The sequence below is a fragment of the Columba livia genome, chromosome 5 (genome assembly GCF_036013475.1).
Source record: "Columba livia isolate bColLiv1 breed racing homer chromosome 5, bColLiv1.pat.W.v2, whole genome shotgun sequence".
Classification (NCBI taxonomy): domain Eukaryota; kingdom Metazoa; phylum Chordata; class Aves; order Columbiformes; family Columbidae; genus Columba; species Columba livia.
Genome location: NC_088606.1, coordinates 60,631,371 through 60,649,122, shown reverse-complemented (window position 1 = coordinate 60,649,122; position 17,752 = coordinate 60,631,371). Strand labels below are relative to the sequence as shown.

The window sequence follows — 17,752 nt, the reverse complement described above, 5'->3', positions numbered from 1 at the left end:
CTTAATTGATCATAAGAGTGACAAATGGCTGCACAACCTGGCAGTTTTAGCACCTTCTTACTTCGTGCCTTTTCTCTACCTATATTGTTCTTTCATTAAAAAACAAAATGAAAGAACAAACCACAACAAACTCTGTGTTCATTAGTTTCCCCCAGTTATCCCCATCTCATTTGAATTATCTAATTTCAAGAGCGGTACCAGTATAGAGCAAGTTAATGAAAAACCATCTTTAATGCTATATAGTGCATGAATTTGACAGTGTGGCAGTAATGCTCCTAAAATCATGATTAGCCTGAGAGCTTTAAGATCCAGATAATCAGTTATATAAATGCAAAACGTTTCCATAGTGTATGCACAAAGGAAAAGCCTGTCTGAGTAGAGCATCGTCTTTCTCTTTTTGTTAAAAGTGACCATGCGTGTCTCTAAAGATTAATGGAGTGGTTGGGAAGGAATTAGAGTCTGGTTTGGTTAGAGGCTGTTTTTGGAAATAGCTTCCAGAAATTTTAACAGAACAAAAATCTCTTGAAACTTTAGCAAAAAGGGGCAGCAATCAAGTGACAAGAAATATCATGGCTGTACCCAAGGTGGGTCACAGAGCCAGGTGTCTTCTGGGTTTAGTTCTGAGATGAATTAGGAGTGAGAAAACTAGTTTTCAGTTGGGATCCAAAGGGGAAGTGTTTTCAATTGCTTTCTTACCAGAGCCATTTTACTATTCTGTAAGGTGCAATGTGATGGAACACCTGAGTCCCATGAACTAAAGCACAGCAGAAGACAGTGAAGAAAACCAGACTACTACAGGAGAGAAAATGTATCTTATTTGGCTTCTTTTATCTCATCAGAGGAAATATTTTAATCATTTTCTATCATGAACACCAAATCTTTCTGTAGGACACTGGAGATTTAAATCAGGAGGTCCAGCAACTAGTATAGCACTGTTCAGGCACCATCTGGAAATAGCAGCATTTTTTCTTTCTAATAATGCCCTTTGCTCCAGATAGTGCGTCTTATTTTTGAGAACCAGATGCTCACTTTGATAACTGTTAACTATTTACTGGTTTTACAATTAAAAGTGACTTCAGCTATTACTCAAATGTGATCATGCCTGTAGCAGTGGTGCTTCTGTTTTTGTTTTTTTTTTTTTGTGTATGATTTTTTTAGGGTTCCTGGCAGTGTGCTCATTTCCCAGGGAAAATGCTGACGCTTAATTACTTGACAGAAAACGCCAATACCTTTATCTTAGGGAAAAGAATTAACCTTTTAATAGCACATCACTAATTAATACTGACATTTTTCGTGTTTAGGCAGCCAATGCAAGCTAGTGTTAAAGAGCAGAGCTACAGTTTATAAATGCAATTACCTGCTTTATCTCTGTGTTTTGATTCTTTGCGAGCTTTTTGTTTCACAGAATGGTTGGGGTTGGAAGGGACCTCTGGAGATCATCCAGTCCAACCCACCTGCTAAAGCAGGTTCACCAGAGCAGATCACACAGGAATGTATTCAGGTGGATCTTGAATGTCTCCAGAGAAGGAGACTCCCCAGCCTCTCTGTGCAGCCTGTTCCAGGGCTCTGGCACCCTCAAAATAAAGAAGAGTCTCCTTATATTCACATGGAACCTCCTGTGCTTTCATTCTGTACCCATTGTCCCTCATCCTATTGTTGGGCAGCGCTGAAAGGAGTCTGGTCGCATCCTCTCAGCACCTACCCTTGAGATATTTATAAGCATTGATAAGATCCCCTCTCAGCTTCTCTTCTCTGGGCTGAACAGACCCAACTCTCTTTCCTCATAGGAAAGGTGCTCCAGACCCCTCATCATCTTTGTAATCCACTGCTTCTAGTAATTCCTTGTCCTTCTTAAACTAGGGAGCCCAGAACTGCAGAGGCACAGCCCATGTGGGTCCAAGCTCTCTGTCTGAGGGATGTGGCTTCCCAAGAGTTCCTTTGCTTTTGCAGGGAGATGCGTGATGAGCAGGTACAGGCACCTGCATCCTAGTGATGGTCTGAGTGCGCATTGCTCACGGGGGACCCTGGAGCTGGGCTGGGCGCTCAGGTATTTCTCCAGCATTCTTGGGAACCCCACAGTCTGCCAATGTTACCATTTATTTTTCAAATTCAGAAGCAAATGTCATATGTTTGCATTTCATTGTATAAGATTTCTTCTGCATTTTAATTCATGACGGAAAAGTTAGATTTGACCTGGCAGTTATTTAACCTTTTTACTGCCATAGACCAGACTCCCCCTTTGTCCTTTTACCCTCTTGTACTCTGCCAGCTGCTGTGGATGATTTTTTCTATCGCTTACAGTAGCGGTGTCCTGTCAGAGAAGTATTTGCAGCAATTTCCAAGAGGTGAGAAAGTGAAATGAGGCGACATATTGCTATAAACTTGAGCTACTGCCACGTTTATGCAGCAAAGAAAAAAGAAAATCCTGCAAATAAAGACTAATGAGCTGTGCAAAGCACAGTGAAAGTAATAGAAAATGGAAATAATTTTTAAACATTTGCATGATAGTTTCTAGCCTGAGCCAAGTTCTCATCTACTGTAGAGCAGACAAGGGGCTTAAGAATTAATTACCTAGTTGATATGCATTGTTCATTAAGATGTAATTTTAAATTGTAATGTATATTGCACTTCATGTTGGAAATCCATGACAGGTCATAGCAAATTTGCAGATTGATTTGTTGTTCAGAACTTAGTTGCTGCTCTGTTATCCTGACTTGACCTCAGGAAGTTCCCTGGCAGAATCCTGGAAGCTGAAAGTTTCATTCACAGGAAAGTATTTTCCTCCTCTTGAGATAGGGCCCTTGCTACATTTGTAAAAGGTAGGAATCAAAGGGTAGTATTGAATAACAAGTATTTTTGTAAGTGATTTCATTTATGTTGATAATTCCTAAAAAGTCAACACATAAGAAAGGACAAATTGAGATTATGTGTATAGGGTTTTCTTCTTCATTTCTGTCCTTGAAGTGGAGAGAGAAGAAAATACCCCAGCCTTAAAAAGCAGCTCTCTGTGCTGTCTCCTATCTGGAGTGCTGTCAAGCCTGCTCAGGAATTTTTTTTTTCTAATATAAGAAAAAAACCTATCCATTTTATGTGAAAGCTTTCTCAGCAATAGCTTTTGTTTTAGTCTCATTCACTGACATAAAGGAGTCTTCTCCAAAGAAAGGTGTGCTACATTTCAACTCAGTATTTATATGTTGGCTCATTCATGGTAGTGGTTATTATACATTCACCAATTTACCCCTGGTGTGCCCTGGGACTAAGTAATAGACTTTGCTTTTTTGGATTCAGAAAATGCATTGTATACCAGGATGGATAAATACTGGTTATTTGGTGCAAATCTTGGAGAGAATAGAATTTGGACTTGATTATTTTTTTGTTACTTTTTTTTTTTTTTTTAAACTATGTGATTTACTCCAAATGTGAAATGGTCTTTTTGGACACTTTTTTTCCCATCTAAAAATCAATGAGATATTGATTTAAAAAAATATTTTATTTTACTTTTTTTAGCAGTGACTTCCATACTTTGAGGCATTATCAGTGGAGCAATATTGAATGCTGTGCAGACGGAGAAAGCAGGATGCGTCTGTGCATGATCTACATTTCTTTCCTGGTCTTCACATCTTTATCCTTCATTAGTCAGAGGCCACAAGCAGTAGAAAGAGCTTGAGAGCAGCAGAAGTCACTGTGGAAACCTGTGCCCTTGTATTGATTCTGTATATGTAGCACCTCTGAGACTGTATCTCTCCTTGGAGAGGATTAACCCCTGATTATCTTGCTGGGATCCCAAAGAGGGTCTGGCTCCATGTCATCTGGGGCAAGCGTGGGAGTACCTGTGGTGTGGCCTCCCTGTCTGCCCTTCATGTCTTGGCCTGAAATAATCACTGGAAAACACAGAGAGCTCACCCTTCTCAGCCTTGGCAGTTGCATGTGTGTGTTGCATCTAGTAACTGTAACTTCAAAGCTCTAAAATGGATGAAATAAGTTGAAATTGAGCAGTTTTAGGGGTGTCTGGACAGCGTGTCTGGCATTTGGGTGGCACACTGCTTAGCTGCAGCCACATAATGTACATTTCACAGCTGGTGCTTCTAGCACATCTGTGTGTTGGGTAGAGCTAATGTTGTGATAATCAGCAATTCTAGGATTTAATTTTCTTCTCTGGAACTGTTTAGGTCTATAACATGGAGCAATCCATGTGCTCTCTCTTCCTGGGTGTGCTCTCTCTTCCTGGGTGTGCTCTCTCTTCCTGGGTGTGCTCTCTGTTCCTGGCTTTGCTCATCTGTAGAACGAGCAGCACTCAAAGGATTAACACTCCTGTGCTCAGTTAACAGCAGCCATGGCCAAAGACGCTGGTGCCACCAACCTGTTTGGTACTGTCTCTCTGCTGGAGGCTCTCACACATGAGGAATATGCATCTGCATGCCAGTGTTTTGGCACCTCACATTTTAGCTTGAAGCACAATGTGGGTGTCTTTCCTCTGTTGGGGGAGCTGAGGTTCTGGCAGGGTGGCAGAAGCTGTTGGAGGAGATTGAGTTGCTGTCCTAGCACTGGTAGAACGTAGTCTAGTGGGTCTTCTCCTCTCATGGGTTACGGCCTCAAATATTAACGTGCAAAAAAAGATTCCCTTGAAGACACTCTTGGTTTGGTGAGCAGAAAGCTTTTTGGCTCAAGGGAACATTCACAATTACCCACCCAGCATGTCAAAATATATCGTATTATGTAATTGGGTGCACAGTTTAACCTTTAGGAAGCACTATAATTTCTTTTAAAAAGTTCTGGAGACAATTTTTTTTTTTTTTTTTTGTAGAATTATCTATATGGCTTTTAGCAGGGATTCTCTTCAGTCTCCAGGGAGACTTTAAACTCTGAAATCTTTATTAAAGGAATAGCTCGTAGTTAAGAAAATGCACTTTCATTGCATATGAGAAAGCTGTACTATCCCTGACTTGTAACTACTAGTAGAAAAAACTAACCAGTCTGAAGTTTGGACCTAAACTCTTCTTGTGCTCATTCAGAACTTGGTATCATCCTTACAGTCTGTCCTAGCTCCAGAAATTTAAAAAAACAAGACATGTCATTTGCATAAAAATAATGAGATTTTAAAACATTTTAATTTTCTTTTATCCCACAATCACGAGAATTCAGAATTTTCATGTAAAGAATGAAAGTTGAAATAGTAAGAGTCTCAAATATTCTAAGATGCAGGGTAAAATCATGCGGACTGACAGCTTTGGTATTGCATGTTCCCAAATGACCTTGAATTTTTTTTGCTACATGGTTTGTTAACTCACTTATTATGCTGATTCTAGTGGTGTCTACATAACCTTTCCTGAATACACACAATTCCTTTACAAAAGTTTGCATAAGTGTGTGTTTACAAATAAATAGATAAGCAGTGTGCTAAAGCAGGCTGTCAGACTCACAAAAGCATTGATCAATAAGCAATAAAAATTAACGTGAAAATAAATGTCATTCATTCATTTAAATGTCATTCATTCATTTGTGTGATTCTGTGAATAATCTGATAAGCTCGAGCAGAAATGGTAACAGGCACATTCAGCAGGTGAAAGGACAGTAGCACCTATAGCACATTCTGGTTTCTATATGATTATGAGCAGTCATCCTGCAGCACTGCGTGGCGATGAGCTCCTCCTGTGCCACGCTCCTCTTTCCTGCATTTCTTGATAATCCAGCTGAGCATCTGCTCCATGAATAGAACACACAGGTGATGCAGCTGGAATTGCTGGTGGCCAAGTCGTTTCCTCAACGACAGGAACATGTTATTTTACCCCCGATAATCTATTGTCTCTTATACTGCTCTTTGTCTCCATCCTCATTTGCTGGACAGGATTAAAGCATCCCGGCAGAGCTGCCTGTGTGGCCAAGGAGACACATGTCACCCCCGGGCAAGGCTGGCGCTGGGTACAAGTCACACCAGCCTGTCAGTTCCTGCAGCAATGTTGGTGACAGCCGTGAAGCATTTGCAGGCTCTGCTCTCCCAAATCCCAGCCAGCTTACACTTGGTCTGGGTTAGTGAAGAAGGCAGGGCGTATTGGAAGTGGGAGAGAAATACGACTTAATTGCAACTCTATATATTTAATTTCATAGCTAAAAGTTTGCCTTTGATGCAAAGCTTTATGTCTTGTGCGTTTCCCTCGCTACCCAAAGGGAAATCTGTCTGTGAGAGAGGGGCAGATGCACAAACCTTCCTGACAGAAGAGACTGCTGCTTTGATTTTGACATGAACAAAAATATGGCCATGCAATTGAGATGACACAGTACTGTGTCCCAACGTTTTTTTGTGATTTATTATGAAGTTCAAACTGGTTTTGGTTGAGAAGACTTTGTGCAGAACGATATTTCCTCATATAGTTTTTCTCCCTGATGCTCTTTAGTTTAAACAAATTCTGGTAGCTTAGGGACAAAATATTTTTTTCCGGTTATAAAAATAAATTAATAACAGTATTTTGGTGTCATTTTCTAAGATCACTGGTAAAAGAGCTTTTTGGAGGGCAGACGATGTTAGTTTTTAATGACTGCCTCTTGTAGCTGTTGACTATTTCAGGTAAATAGGATGTGAACAAGTTCGCATGGGCTGCTAAGAAATTCTGTGTTTTAATGCTTCAGCTCAGAATTTTGGGTCTGGAAGGTCAGTATCTATGCTGGGAAAAGTTACAACCGAAACAAATGTGATAATCAGTCTGTAAAATTTTCTCACAATCTGCATTAAAAGCATTATATTGAGGAGATCAAAGACCGGGATTTATTTGGCTAGTTTATTTGCCTGCTTTTGTGTAAGTTTGTGCAATCCCAAGGAAACAGTTTTCTCCACCTTTCCACCATCCATTCCTGCCATAATAGCTGTGGGTTTGCAGCCGCCAAAAATGTGTGTGTGTGTGTGTGTGCTGCCCCTGCCAGGGAACTGCCTGAGCCCGGCGATCCCTCTGGGCTGGTTCTTCTGGGGTCTGACCAAAACCACACCGACTGCAGAACCAGGGCTCAGTACATGTATTTGTAGGTAAGCTTTTGGACATGGGTACAAATCACTTAGAGGTTAAACATTATGCAAAAGGTGTGAAATTAAGCTGCAAATGTCTTTGTGGGATGGTGCCAAAAGTGAGAGGTATGGGATGCATATGTTGTGATGTAGTAATTTCATCGATGTAAGGCTGGGATAACAGATATTATGAAGGCATAATGAAGTTTTGCCATTCTGCACAGTGAGTAACAGTAAAATTTTGGTATGCTGCATAGCTATTTTTATAAATGCTGAGCATTTTTGTCTTTCGTTGGTAGCATATTTCGTATCCTTTGACCTGTGAAATCTGCGTTCCTTGTGCCATTTTTTCTATTGTAAACTCTTCAGGAGTAAAAAACCAAAACAAAAACAACAACAACAAAAAAACATTTTGGGAAACTCTGAGGTGTCTCAGATAACATGTACATCATACTATATAGACTTATTATCCTTCAACAGCAGAGGCAAATCTTATTATCCTTTGGGTAGGGTGGTGCCTTTTTTCCACTGGTATAACAGTTCTGCTTCTGCTTCTTTCCCTATCGTATCCCACATTGGTCACATCAGACCTTTGGTCACTCAGTCCCTCATGAAAAAACAATAATAAGTGGGAAACTTCCTACTTGTGAGAAGGAAAAAACAAGCAAACAAACCCTCAACAAAACACAACATTTTTTTGATAATAGTGGCCTTGTTTTTAAGAGGTGATGCAGCCCTAGGATAGAGCAATCTATTACTGGGTAGACTGGGGTAAAGTGATAAATGCTCTCTTTCAGCAGTACTTATCTTGTAAGTAAATTGTCATTTTTATGTATGTTTGTAAGTAATTGTGTTTCTTGCAAGATTATTTTTTTTTTAGATTATCTTTAGAATTCCTTTTGCCTTAAGGCTGGTTGATTTAGACCTGTATAAAGTCTAGATTGCTTTTATAATTTAATGTTTGGGTTTCCACTGTGCTTTATATGGTATTATTAATGTTTAGCCTTTACAATAGTTCATACTAGTTGGGAATGAATTTTAGTTGTTTGTTTTGGTTTTTTTTTTTTGGTCTCAAATTAGTAACTCAAGCAAATTCATCTGAAAATTGAAATCCTGTCTTTCAATATGCTGAAGGTTACAAAAAGATATATACCTGACATATAACGGGAAGATGTCTTGGCCAGTCATACAATAAAATTTCCAAATGTCCTCTTTATCAGCTTCACTCTTAAATGTTGCTAATCCAGATGATCTGTGATTAATGAAATGTAAATCAAGGCAACAACAATAATCTGTGATTCTATTATTCTGTGAAACATAGATCCTCTGGGCATGGCAAATAGACAGGCATCTTCATTAGCCACTACTTTTTCTAGGGGAGGTTTGCTTAGCAACTATAATAGTTGTCTCACTAGAAATAACCAAACCTGTGTGAAGAATAACAAATGACTGTGGTGTCTCAGAGGTGTGTAACTTCATTATCCTATGTTACTGTTGCACATTAATTAGAGGTATGCATAATCTTCAACCTTTGGATAGGCACTGAGTGCCCATGCTAGTGGGCTTCCCTTTGCTATCCTTTTTACTTCAGTAGAGGGGAAAGAGGAGGATGTTGGTCTTCCTCTTGGTTGCCTGTATGTTCTTCTTTGGTCCCTGTTACTCCTTTAGGTGTGCACAAAAGGGTTCAGAAATTATAAAGCCATTATTTTCTCTAAACTGGATCAATTTTTAACTTCCTGCCATGGCATATTGGAGGCATTTCTCATTATTGTAAACTAAAAGATCCCTAATCAGTGATGGTTGTTGTAGTGAGGTTACTGCTAAATGGATTGTTGGAGGTGGTGGTTAATCCATAGCACAAAGTATGAAAGAATAACAGATCATCTTGCGATGTGAGAAACAGCTGCTGCTATGTACAAGCAATGGCTTGGTGCACAATGTATGCAGGATGAAGTTCTTCTTGCGACTTTCGTGTTGGTTTGAATTGATTGTCTTCTTTCATCAAGTGCTTTCAGTTGTTGGTAGGGATAAAAGTGAAATATTCACCCCTGTCCTCCCTTTTTTCATTATAAAGTCTTTGTTGTGCAGTATTTGATGAGGATCTGTAGTTGTTAATATCATCCTACCAAGTAAAAGGGTCAAGTAAAGAGTATATACTTTGGTTTAAACTGCAGGTATTGGGAAGATAATTTCACCTTTTGCATGCTGTGTCCAGTCACCACCAGGTTGTTGAATCAATGGCAGAAGTTTGAAATGGGTACTGATAGTCAGTGTCTTTCTGTAAAGGTAGAATAAAACAAAAATTCTGGCAGTGGAATACCAGCATTGTATTTTGGCTGCAGAATATTAAATAATGTTTTTTAACCTTCAGTTACTCAAAAGTTTTACTGCATTAATGGAAGTAAACAAAAAAGTTGCCAGTTGATATGGAATGGAAGAAGCAAGAACTGAAGGGCTATAATTAAACAGTGGTTAGACGACATTTTTGTTCAGTATTTTATCTTTTACTGTTTGAGTTTTCCTTTTATTTCTTGTCAAAATGTGGTAACATCAATTCAACACTTTTTTTTTTTTTTTTTTCAGGTTTATATTGTCTCTTTGCTCATAATCATTCTCATTAAACCAAAGTGTGAATAAATGTATGGTGCAGACTGTGCAGATTGATGTTGATGGATTTTGCAGTTTTAGAAAGCAAGAAAACATTGACTTGTTTCCTTCCCCTTTAGGATTCATGTTTGCTAAGTGCTAGATGAAATCCCACGTGAAGGTTTTACATTCACTGTTCAGTATGGCCTTTCAGTTCAGAGGTGAAACAAGACAGTTCAATGTCTAACAGCTTGGGTAATGATGACTTCATCAGCTGAGATGACCTCACAGAAATTTTAGCTGCAGGTTGCCTAATGCCTGATTTTGCAAAGCACATAATCTAGTTCTGAATTTCAAACATATGTTTGAGTCCATTCTAGCTGAGCGAAATACGTCGTCTTTTTCCTACCTTCTGTTAAAAAGCTGTCTGACTGTAACAGGGAAGAAAAAACCACCTGTTTCACAGTCTAAAACACAGTCTAAATCATAGTGTGCCTCTCAACATATGGTGGAATATGTAGAATATCAGGAATTAAGCCATACCAGTCTTTTAGTTCTCAGGTCCCCTAATGACACATTGGCAGCCACAGTTCAAACACAGAAGTATTACTTTTGTGCTGCATAACTCTCCTGGTGGGTCAGGTTCTCTCGTAGACTCATTCCTCTCCAGCCTGATGATCTTCTGATGCAGTTTCATAAAGGTTAATTGGGTTTCCCCTTAGCCTGCTTATCTCTCGTTGCTCTAGGTAGCCCTGTGTCTGCCTACCTTTGCTTTCCTCCAAAATGCTAGTGTACAGGTTAGCCCATGTTAAGCAAGAGGTCTGGGGACTTTTTTAGTTGCTAAAAGGGCAGAGCTCTGTTCTGCCACCCATCCTAGAGCTGCTCCTCTGAAACAACCTGTTTCTGGGTTCTGTATTCATTCTTGCCTTTCAATGGAGGAAAGATAATAATGGTCCTTCTTCACCATGGCTTAATAAAATTCTTAGATACAGGGATAAAATGGAAGGTCTGTTGTTTGGGGTTTTTTGTGGGTTGCTTTTTGTTTATGGAGTGAAAATGCTACACTGAACATAATTCCAACATGTTCCTGTTGAATGCACACAGGAGCCTGAAGGAGCTAGTCTGATCATCTACCTTGACCTGCACATATGGATGATGGGTGGTGTAGTACAAGGGCATCACAACAAAGAAACTTAGCTTTAAATAGGTGCTGTGTGACCCAGTTTCCTCTCTTCTGCTGTATGGTGTTCTGTTGCTGGCTCCTGTCCTTGCCAGCTGATCCCCTTTGGTGCCGTTGGCTCTGTTGACCCTTGAACTGTGTATCTCGAGGTCTGCCCTTGCTTACTCCTCCATGCAATTATGGGTATGGAGTAGGTTGGTGTCCCCGTTGTCTGAGCCAGATGTGCTGGAGCTGGAAGGCAGGGACTGGCTCTGCATTGTGCCTCTCTTCAGCTGTGCAAGGGGCACAGCTTGACGTGGTAGCAAGTGCCAGTACTCGGTTTTGATCTATTGTCTTGGCAGGGGGGTAGGGGAAAAAAAACCACCTTAAATTTTACTCTTGAGTGAATCTTAATTTTTAAATTAGTAAGAATGTGAGATTTCCCATGCTATGATTTTAGAATAACTGTAATCATTTTAAGAAAACAAAGCCTAGGAACATTATGGTGTTGAATGTAGAGCAAACTGGTGTTTGAAATGATGCGTTGTACATCTGCACACATCAAAAAAGGATTTTAATTTCCTAATTGTTTTGGATCTTACTCCCCTTTCCTCATGTTCATTCCCTTTTTATTTCTTCCTTTTGTGTCTATTATTGCATGCATTATTAGAACTGGCAAGATGAGCACCTCCAGATGCATCCTGCAGGAACACAGCCAATGCTGACTCTGTTCCCATGTCAGAGTGCATGACGAGCCAGTGAAGCTTGGTTGTCAAAATCTATTCCCTCTCTACATTGCTTCTAAACCCATCCTCTCACATAATATTTTGACACAGGGTGACTGATAACCTCAAGAAATGTCCCCAGCTTAAAAATGTGTCTTTTAGTGTGTTGAACCTTGGTAGTTAAAAGTAGTGCTTTGAAACAGTGTGGTCGAGGAAGCTTTCCTTATTTTTCTGTCAGGTGTCTTGAGCGGTTTATAATATCTGCCACATTGTACCTTTCACTGTTGTTGTTTTTTTATTTTGTTTTTGGTGGGGGGGATGTAGATTATTTGTTTGGTTTTTTTGTTCCTCTTTTGTTTGGTTGATTTGTTTTCATTTTTTTAAAAACTTTCTCTGAATTTTTAGGCCCTTATAATACAAAAATAAGCTCACTAATTTTACTAAACATAAAGCATTTTGTTTATTTTGTTTCGTGATTTGTTGCAACAAGACAACATCTCCTCTTCCTTTTGGGAAAGAACATACTCATTTTACTTATTATTTTACAGGCATTAGGCAACAGCATATCAATGTTGGTCCTTCTACAGGATCTTTTCCTAATTGGAGATCTATACTATCACCAACACGGCCTTCCACAGAAACTAAGACTTCCTCAGTAGCTGAAATTTCTATGGGACAGACTTTGGAGAATGCAAACTTGCTTCAGATGATAAAAACAACACTGAGTGGCACACGTACCAGGACTTCAGATCAAACTCACCTGTTGCCCACCCTTTATCAAGGCAGTGGAAACAGTGCATCCCAGGAACCCGCTGAAGTTTCAGCTGAGTCACCTCTGAGGTCATCATCTCAAGATACAGATGAAACAGCTGCTGTATCAGGTTTGCCTCGACTTGGTATGTTTGCCACATTGTCCACTACACCATCAGTGACACATTCGAGTACAGCTGTGCCATTTCAGCTGATGCCATTAGAAACACCCTCCATTTCAAAAGAAAGCACTTCAGGACCAGACATGCTTGCTGTTGTTCCATCACCATCATTCTCCTCATTGGTAATTCAGTCACCTCATACCATTAACTTTTCTAAACCAACTGTACTGCCCATCAAAGTGCCTTTGTCTGCAGATCCTGAAGGTTTCTTCAACACAGATTCAGCCAGCTTGCAGGTTAGTGAAAGCAGAAATAGTCCTCTAAGCATGGTCACTGTAGTACGTTCCAGTATGGTGAATCACAGAAAGGGTCCTGAGCTGTTTACGGGTACCCCACCTTTCCATCTCTTTGGATCAACAACAGTGCATTTCACAGAAACAGTGGGAAAAGGGTCTCCTTCAGAAAGGACCTCTTTTTTGTCAGTATACTCTAATATTCCTGTGTCAAAAACATATCAGTCTTCCCTGCCAGTAACTTCCAGAAGCCTCTCACAGTTTCCTAATGAGAGTCTGTATAACGTGTCTTCTGCTGGCATAAAACCAAACAGTCAGCCATTTAAGGCAGTGTTGACTGACAGAAGCAGTGATACCGCTCCTCTGTCATTGCCAGTTTTTCAGGGTAAAGCAGAGGTTCCTACATCAGTCTCCCATCCTTTGGGTACTCCACATCTAATACCCCGAATGAGTCATCCTCAGTCTTCCACAGCACAGACTAATTGCACCACAGGCCCTCTCAGTGCACCTTTCATGTCGTCGGCTTCCGAGAGCCTCGCTGAGGTCTCCAGCTCAACAGAGACCACATCTTCCCTTTCATTGCCAAAATCACTTATTCCAGATGCAAAGCACGCTCGCAGCGTGGTGCTGCCAGCACGAGCATTTAGAAGTGAAACAGATTTTCCCTTTAGAAATGCAACACACTCCTCTTCAATGAGCCCAAGGTCTCTCTTGCTAACTGAGACAAATGACACCTTTGCTGGGATGGCACGCACAAACAGTCCCCGTGCAGCGGCAGCTAATGAGGATACTTTGCAAATGCCTTTGACTGTTTCCTCGCGGCACTCGGTGGTGGCTCAGAATCAGACCTTTGCAGGAGACCTGACTGATGGTGCTTCTCAGGCAAATGACAAGCGATTGCTGACTGCTTCTGCACGTACCCTCTCAACTTCTGATGGCTTTTCTGTGGCAGGAACAATTCAACAGCCTTTCACAAGAGGAGTGACAGCAAAGATATCCACAAACATTAATGCTAATAATGTTCTGCCTTACGGATCTCAGCTTTCCAAAGTTTCTCCAGATACCCAAACTAGTATACTCCCCAAAGGATCAAAAACACGAGGCACTGTTTTGGAAACAGGCATGACTAGTCCTGGTTTAGCTACAGTACTGTTAATTACTTCTGCTACAGGCCTTTCAAACCGTGAACCTGCTATCAGAAATACACCTGCTACTAGTATCTTTGTGACTGCACGTCTTCTACCTGGTGCTGCAGAAAGTCCAGACATAACTGCAAATGAGGACAGAAATGTGAGAGCACCCACTGTTGTGACCCCATATGCAGAATATTCACCTCCAAGAGCATTAAATCATTTTACCTCTGGTCAGACTTCACGTTCAGTTGATAGAAAGCATCTTGCTGCTGTCATGCCTCTAGCATGGGGAAGGCAGCCATCGCTGGTTTCCATGGCAACAGTGACGGACAGCCACGGCTCCAGCTTTTCTAGGATTTTGAGTGCGGACTCTGAAAGCAATTTAGATCCTGTCAGCTCTCATGAAATCACAACTCTGACTTCTGCATGGACCAATACAGCATGGCTGTCTTCAGATGGCATTAGTATTCCTTCTGTGAAAACTTCAGTCAAAATGGCAATAAGAGAAGTTTCTCCAACTAGTTCTCCATTGGAAACTGGGTATCGTGTACCATACTCAGTAGTTTCAAGTCTGCAAAAGAAAATGAATACAAATAAGCAGTCACTCTTCTCCATGCCTTCAGCAAACTATACATATGCAAACTCTACTCAAAACACTTCAAATTTCAACTTTGTTCCAGCAAAGGGTAATAGTTTTTCAGAATTTGGTGTAGATTCATTTGCACTGAAAACATCTCCTGTTCAGTATTCAACCCTTGCTACCACTTTGACAATGCCTGATCCCCTGCAAAACAATCATGGAAGCACAGCTGAAAATGTTGCTAATGCCTTCACTGTTGGAGATGTTAATATCAGTATACACCATGAAGCACCTCTCTATTTACATGTGCCTCCTGTTAATGATGCAGCTGTTTTCCCTAGCTCTCTAGAATCACAAACAGCTGATGCTGGAAAGATTGCTTTATTGACAAAAACCTTAGACACAACACCAATGTTGGATTTTCAGCTCGCTGACAACTTGACTCTTTTGTCCAGCTATAAAAATAGTGCCATCCCCAGTATACTGCCAACAGGGCCCACTTTTCCCATAACCAGGCCTTTTAGCTCAACTCTCTTGCATAGTTTTATTACAGAAGAAGACATTGGTTCTGGAAACTTGCTAGAATTTGCAGACGACCAGTTAGAGTCCTCTGGTTATTTGGTTTCGGCTGATAAAAATCCAGCTACATTTAGTGTGGAGGAGTGGGACACAAGTGCTACAGGACATAGTCTAGTTCCCAGTAATATATCTAATAAAGCTGTGCAGGGCAACCCATTGCAAACCCCTACCACCAGTGCTCTGCAGTCAGTCATCATAACTTCTGTCCATGCATCACCAACACCACTAACTTCTCCTTTTTTGTCAACAACCAACTTTACCCATTCTGTCATTACAGTGTTAACTGGAGTATCTTCTGGTGAAATACCTACAGTAGGAACTTCAGAAGCAAAACCACTAACAAGAAAATCATCTCCAGCTTCACCAGTGCCAGCTTCTTCCTTCTTTTCTCTGGGCACTGAGAACACACCTTTGCCATCTGTGATGGCTTTAAGCACACCAATACTGACACTAACAGAAAATAACACGGCCACAAAATTGGCGTGGGATCTAAGCTCAGTAGGAACACATACAGATTTTGCTTCTGCAACAAGAAACACGACTGCATCACCCGTGGTTGTGTCAGCTATGCTTGTAACCCCTAAAAGCAGTACGGGCACAGCTTCCATGCTTGCACCAACAGCACATGTACCAAGGCAGATAGAAACAACAGTAGCTGACACCCAGAAGTTTCCAAGCTCAGAAATCACCAAAACGTCAACCCTGTATCCACTGACAATTACAGCAGCTTTGACATCTATTACAGCATCAGCGAAAACAACTAGGCTTCCCCCTACTCCTGTGGAAATCACCTCTGCTCCTCCCGAAACCACAGCAGCAGCCGCTTTCGCTAATATGACGGCAGCTCCTCCCTTGGATTGCCGACTCTCCAGGAACCTTATGGTTAAAACAGGTATGTGAAGCCACTAAATTTGCTGAAAGGACATGGTTTGTCTATGAGGGGCACCTGGTGATGAGGGGGAAGTACACTCAAGTGTCAAAGAACATGGGGGCATTAGTGCTTAATCTGAGGATGAGGCTGCTGCACTGAGAAACCAGATGGATAAAAGCATGATTGCTAGTATAGGGGTGGCATTTGCTTTATTTGTAGTTTGGATTTTACGACAAGTGTGTCAAATGAAGCAGTGAGATCAGAGGCTCTCATGTTCAGTAGGTCACTGCGGGGATCCAGCGGAACCGCCTTTGTGGAGGGACAACTCCATATGATGTGATGGTTTGGTCTCTGCTTTGCAGTAAGGGGTGTGTGTCACTGGAGAAGACAGTGCAGTAACCTGCCTCGGTCTTCGGCCCTGTTTACATATGAGTACTACTTCTGTTTTTATATGAGCTACTAATTCTATCATTAAAGACACATTTGAAAATGATGTTTAGTATTTAGAGCTGTATGCTTCAAAATGAGAGGATTTTGAGCTTTTTATGTGAACAGTGCCACTTCTGGCTCTAGGTGTTTTGGTTTTTTACAGACAGATTTTCCTTAACTATAAGAACTCTAAACTAAAGGGACCTAGAGCGTTCCCTTGCCCAGGCTTCACATGGACTCCTTACAGTAGTACAGTGCAGCACTGGAAGATGTGTGTCTTGGAGATCTCAGCAAAGAAGAATAGCTTTGTAAAAGGGTTTATGACACTGTACAGACCTGAATAGTACTGGGGACAATGAAATAAGCAGCTTCTGGACCTAATACGTGTTTAGTAGCTGCTAAATATCAGCATCTATTTCTGAAGATAGAAGTACCTTGTATACAGTATATGATTGAAAGTACTTAAATGCAGTTATGAAAGTTTCTGTAAATTACAAGAGAAAAAGAAAAACCTAGTGATAATAAAGAAAATGTACAAAATGTACAAAATAATTGTAGCAGTGGAGTAACACGTTTCTTTGTTTATTTAATTCTTGCCATGAAGGTGTGATGCACATGTCATTTACATAGTCCTGCCTGTGCAGCACCAGCTCAGTCCCCTGGGAATGCTGCACCAGTCTGTCTGTGGGCAATCCTGTGGCATCAAACTTCCCTCGCAAAAGGCAGCATGCAAAGACTTGTTGTTGCTAAAGAGATTGCATTTGTTAGCCCTCAGTCTGGAAGCAATGGGCTATGGCCATGGGATGAACAGGGAATGCGGGGATGCTATTGAGCCCCTGCAGTTCTTGCTGCCATTGGAGCTGCTGCAAATCCCAGTTGCTTTGATGATCTCCATCTAGGCAGCCCAACAAAAAACAACTTAAAAATGCAAGTAATAGCATGGTAATGTCTCAAACTGATATGTGGCTTTTGTTGTTCCACAGTTCTCTTTCTGAACACAAGGAGGATGCTGATCAGCAATCCCTTCAAGGAGAGTGTGAGAAAAGGACTCAACCAAGTGCTGAGACAAGCTTTCAACCAAAATGTCAGTGCTCAGGTAAGCATGCATGGCTTGCCTGCATGATCTCACCAAAACAGCTCTCCCACTAAGAGAATCCCAGCTGGCTGCAGCTCCAGTGCTGTCTCTGGATGCAGGAGGCCTCTTGGAAGTGAGTATTGAGCTTTTCCTATGGAAAGCAGGCATAGATGGCAGCCACTCCAGGCTCAAAAGCTTTTGCCATTCTATTTGATGAAGCAGAAGGGAGAAATTCATCTTTCTTTTTGGTATGTTCTGGGAAATGCCTACGGACAGCGGTTTCCTCATCCCGCTGCAGTTCAGGACTGACTCCTGTTCACCGTCAGCGAAATACTGCTGTGCTCAGCCTGGATCACCTGAAAGAGTAGAGCTGGTAAATGGGGTGTCACTGCTGTCAGTTTGCTCCCTGGCTTGAAAATCCAGTACCTGACAAGTGCATTTCTATAGGGAAGAAAC

General features: G+C 41.1%; 1 protein-coding gene across 7 annotated transcripts in view; it reads left to right on the top strand.

Moving 5' to 3' along the window:
* Window positions 1–17,752, top strand: part of KIAA1549L (KIAA1549 like) — a 131,602-nt gene that overhangs the window by 45,764 nt on the left and 68,086 nt on the right. For 2 of the 7 annotated variants that reach the window (XM_065065347.1, XM_065065345.1), the window contains exons 2-4: window positions 12,013–12,360; window positions 15,199–15,813; window positions 17,205–17,317. In XM_065065347.1, coding sequence (XP_064921419.1) covers window positions 12,013–12,360; window positions 15,199–15,813; window positions 17,205–17,317 — 1,076 coding nt within the window. The remainder of the gene's footprint in view (window positions 1–12,012; window positions 12,361–15,198; window positions 15,814–17,204; window positions 17,318–17,752) is intronic. The other 5 variants (XM_065065344.1, XM_065065346.1, XM_065065348.1 and 2 more) reach the window with 3 other exon arrangements.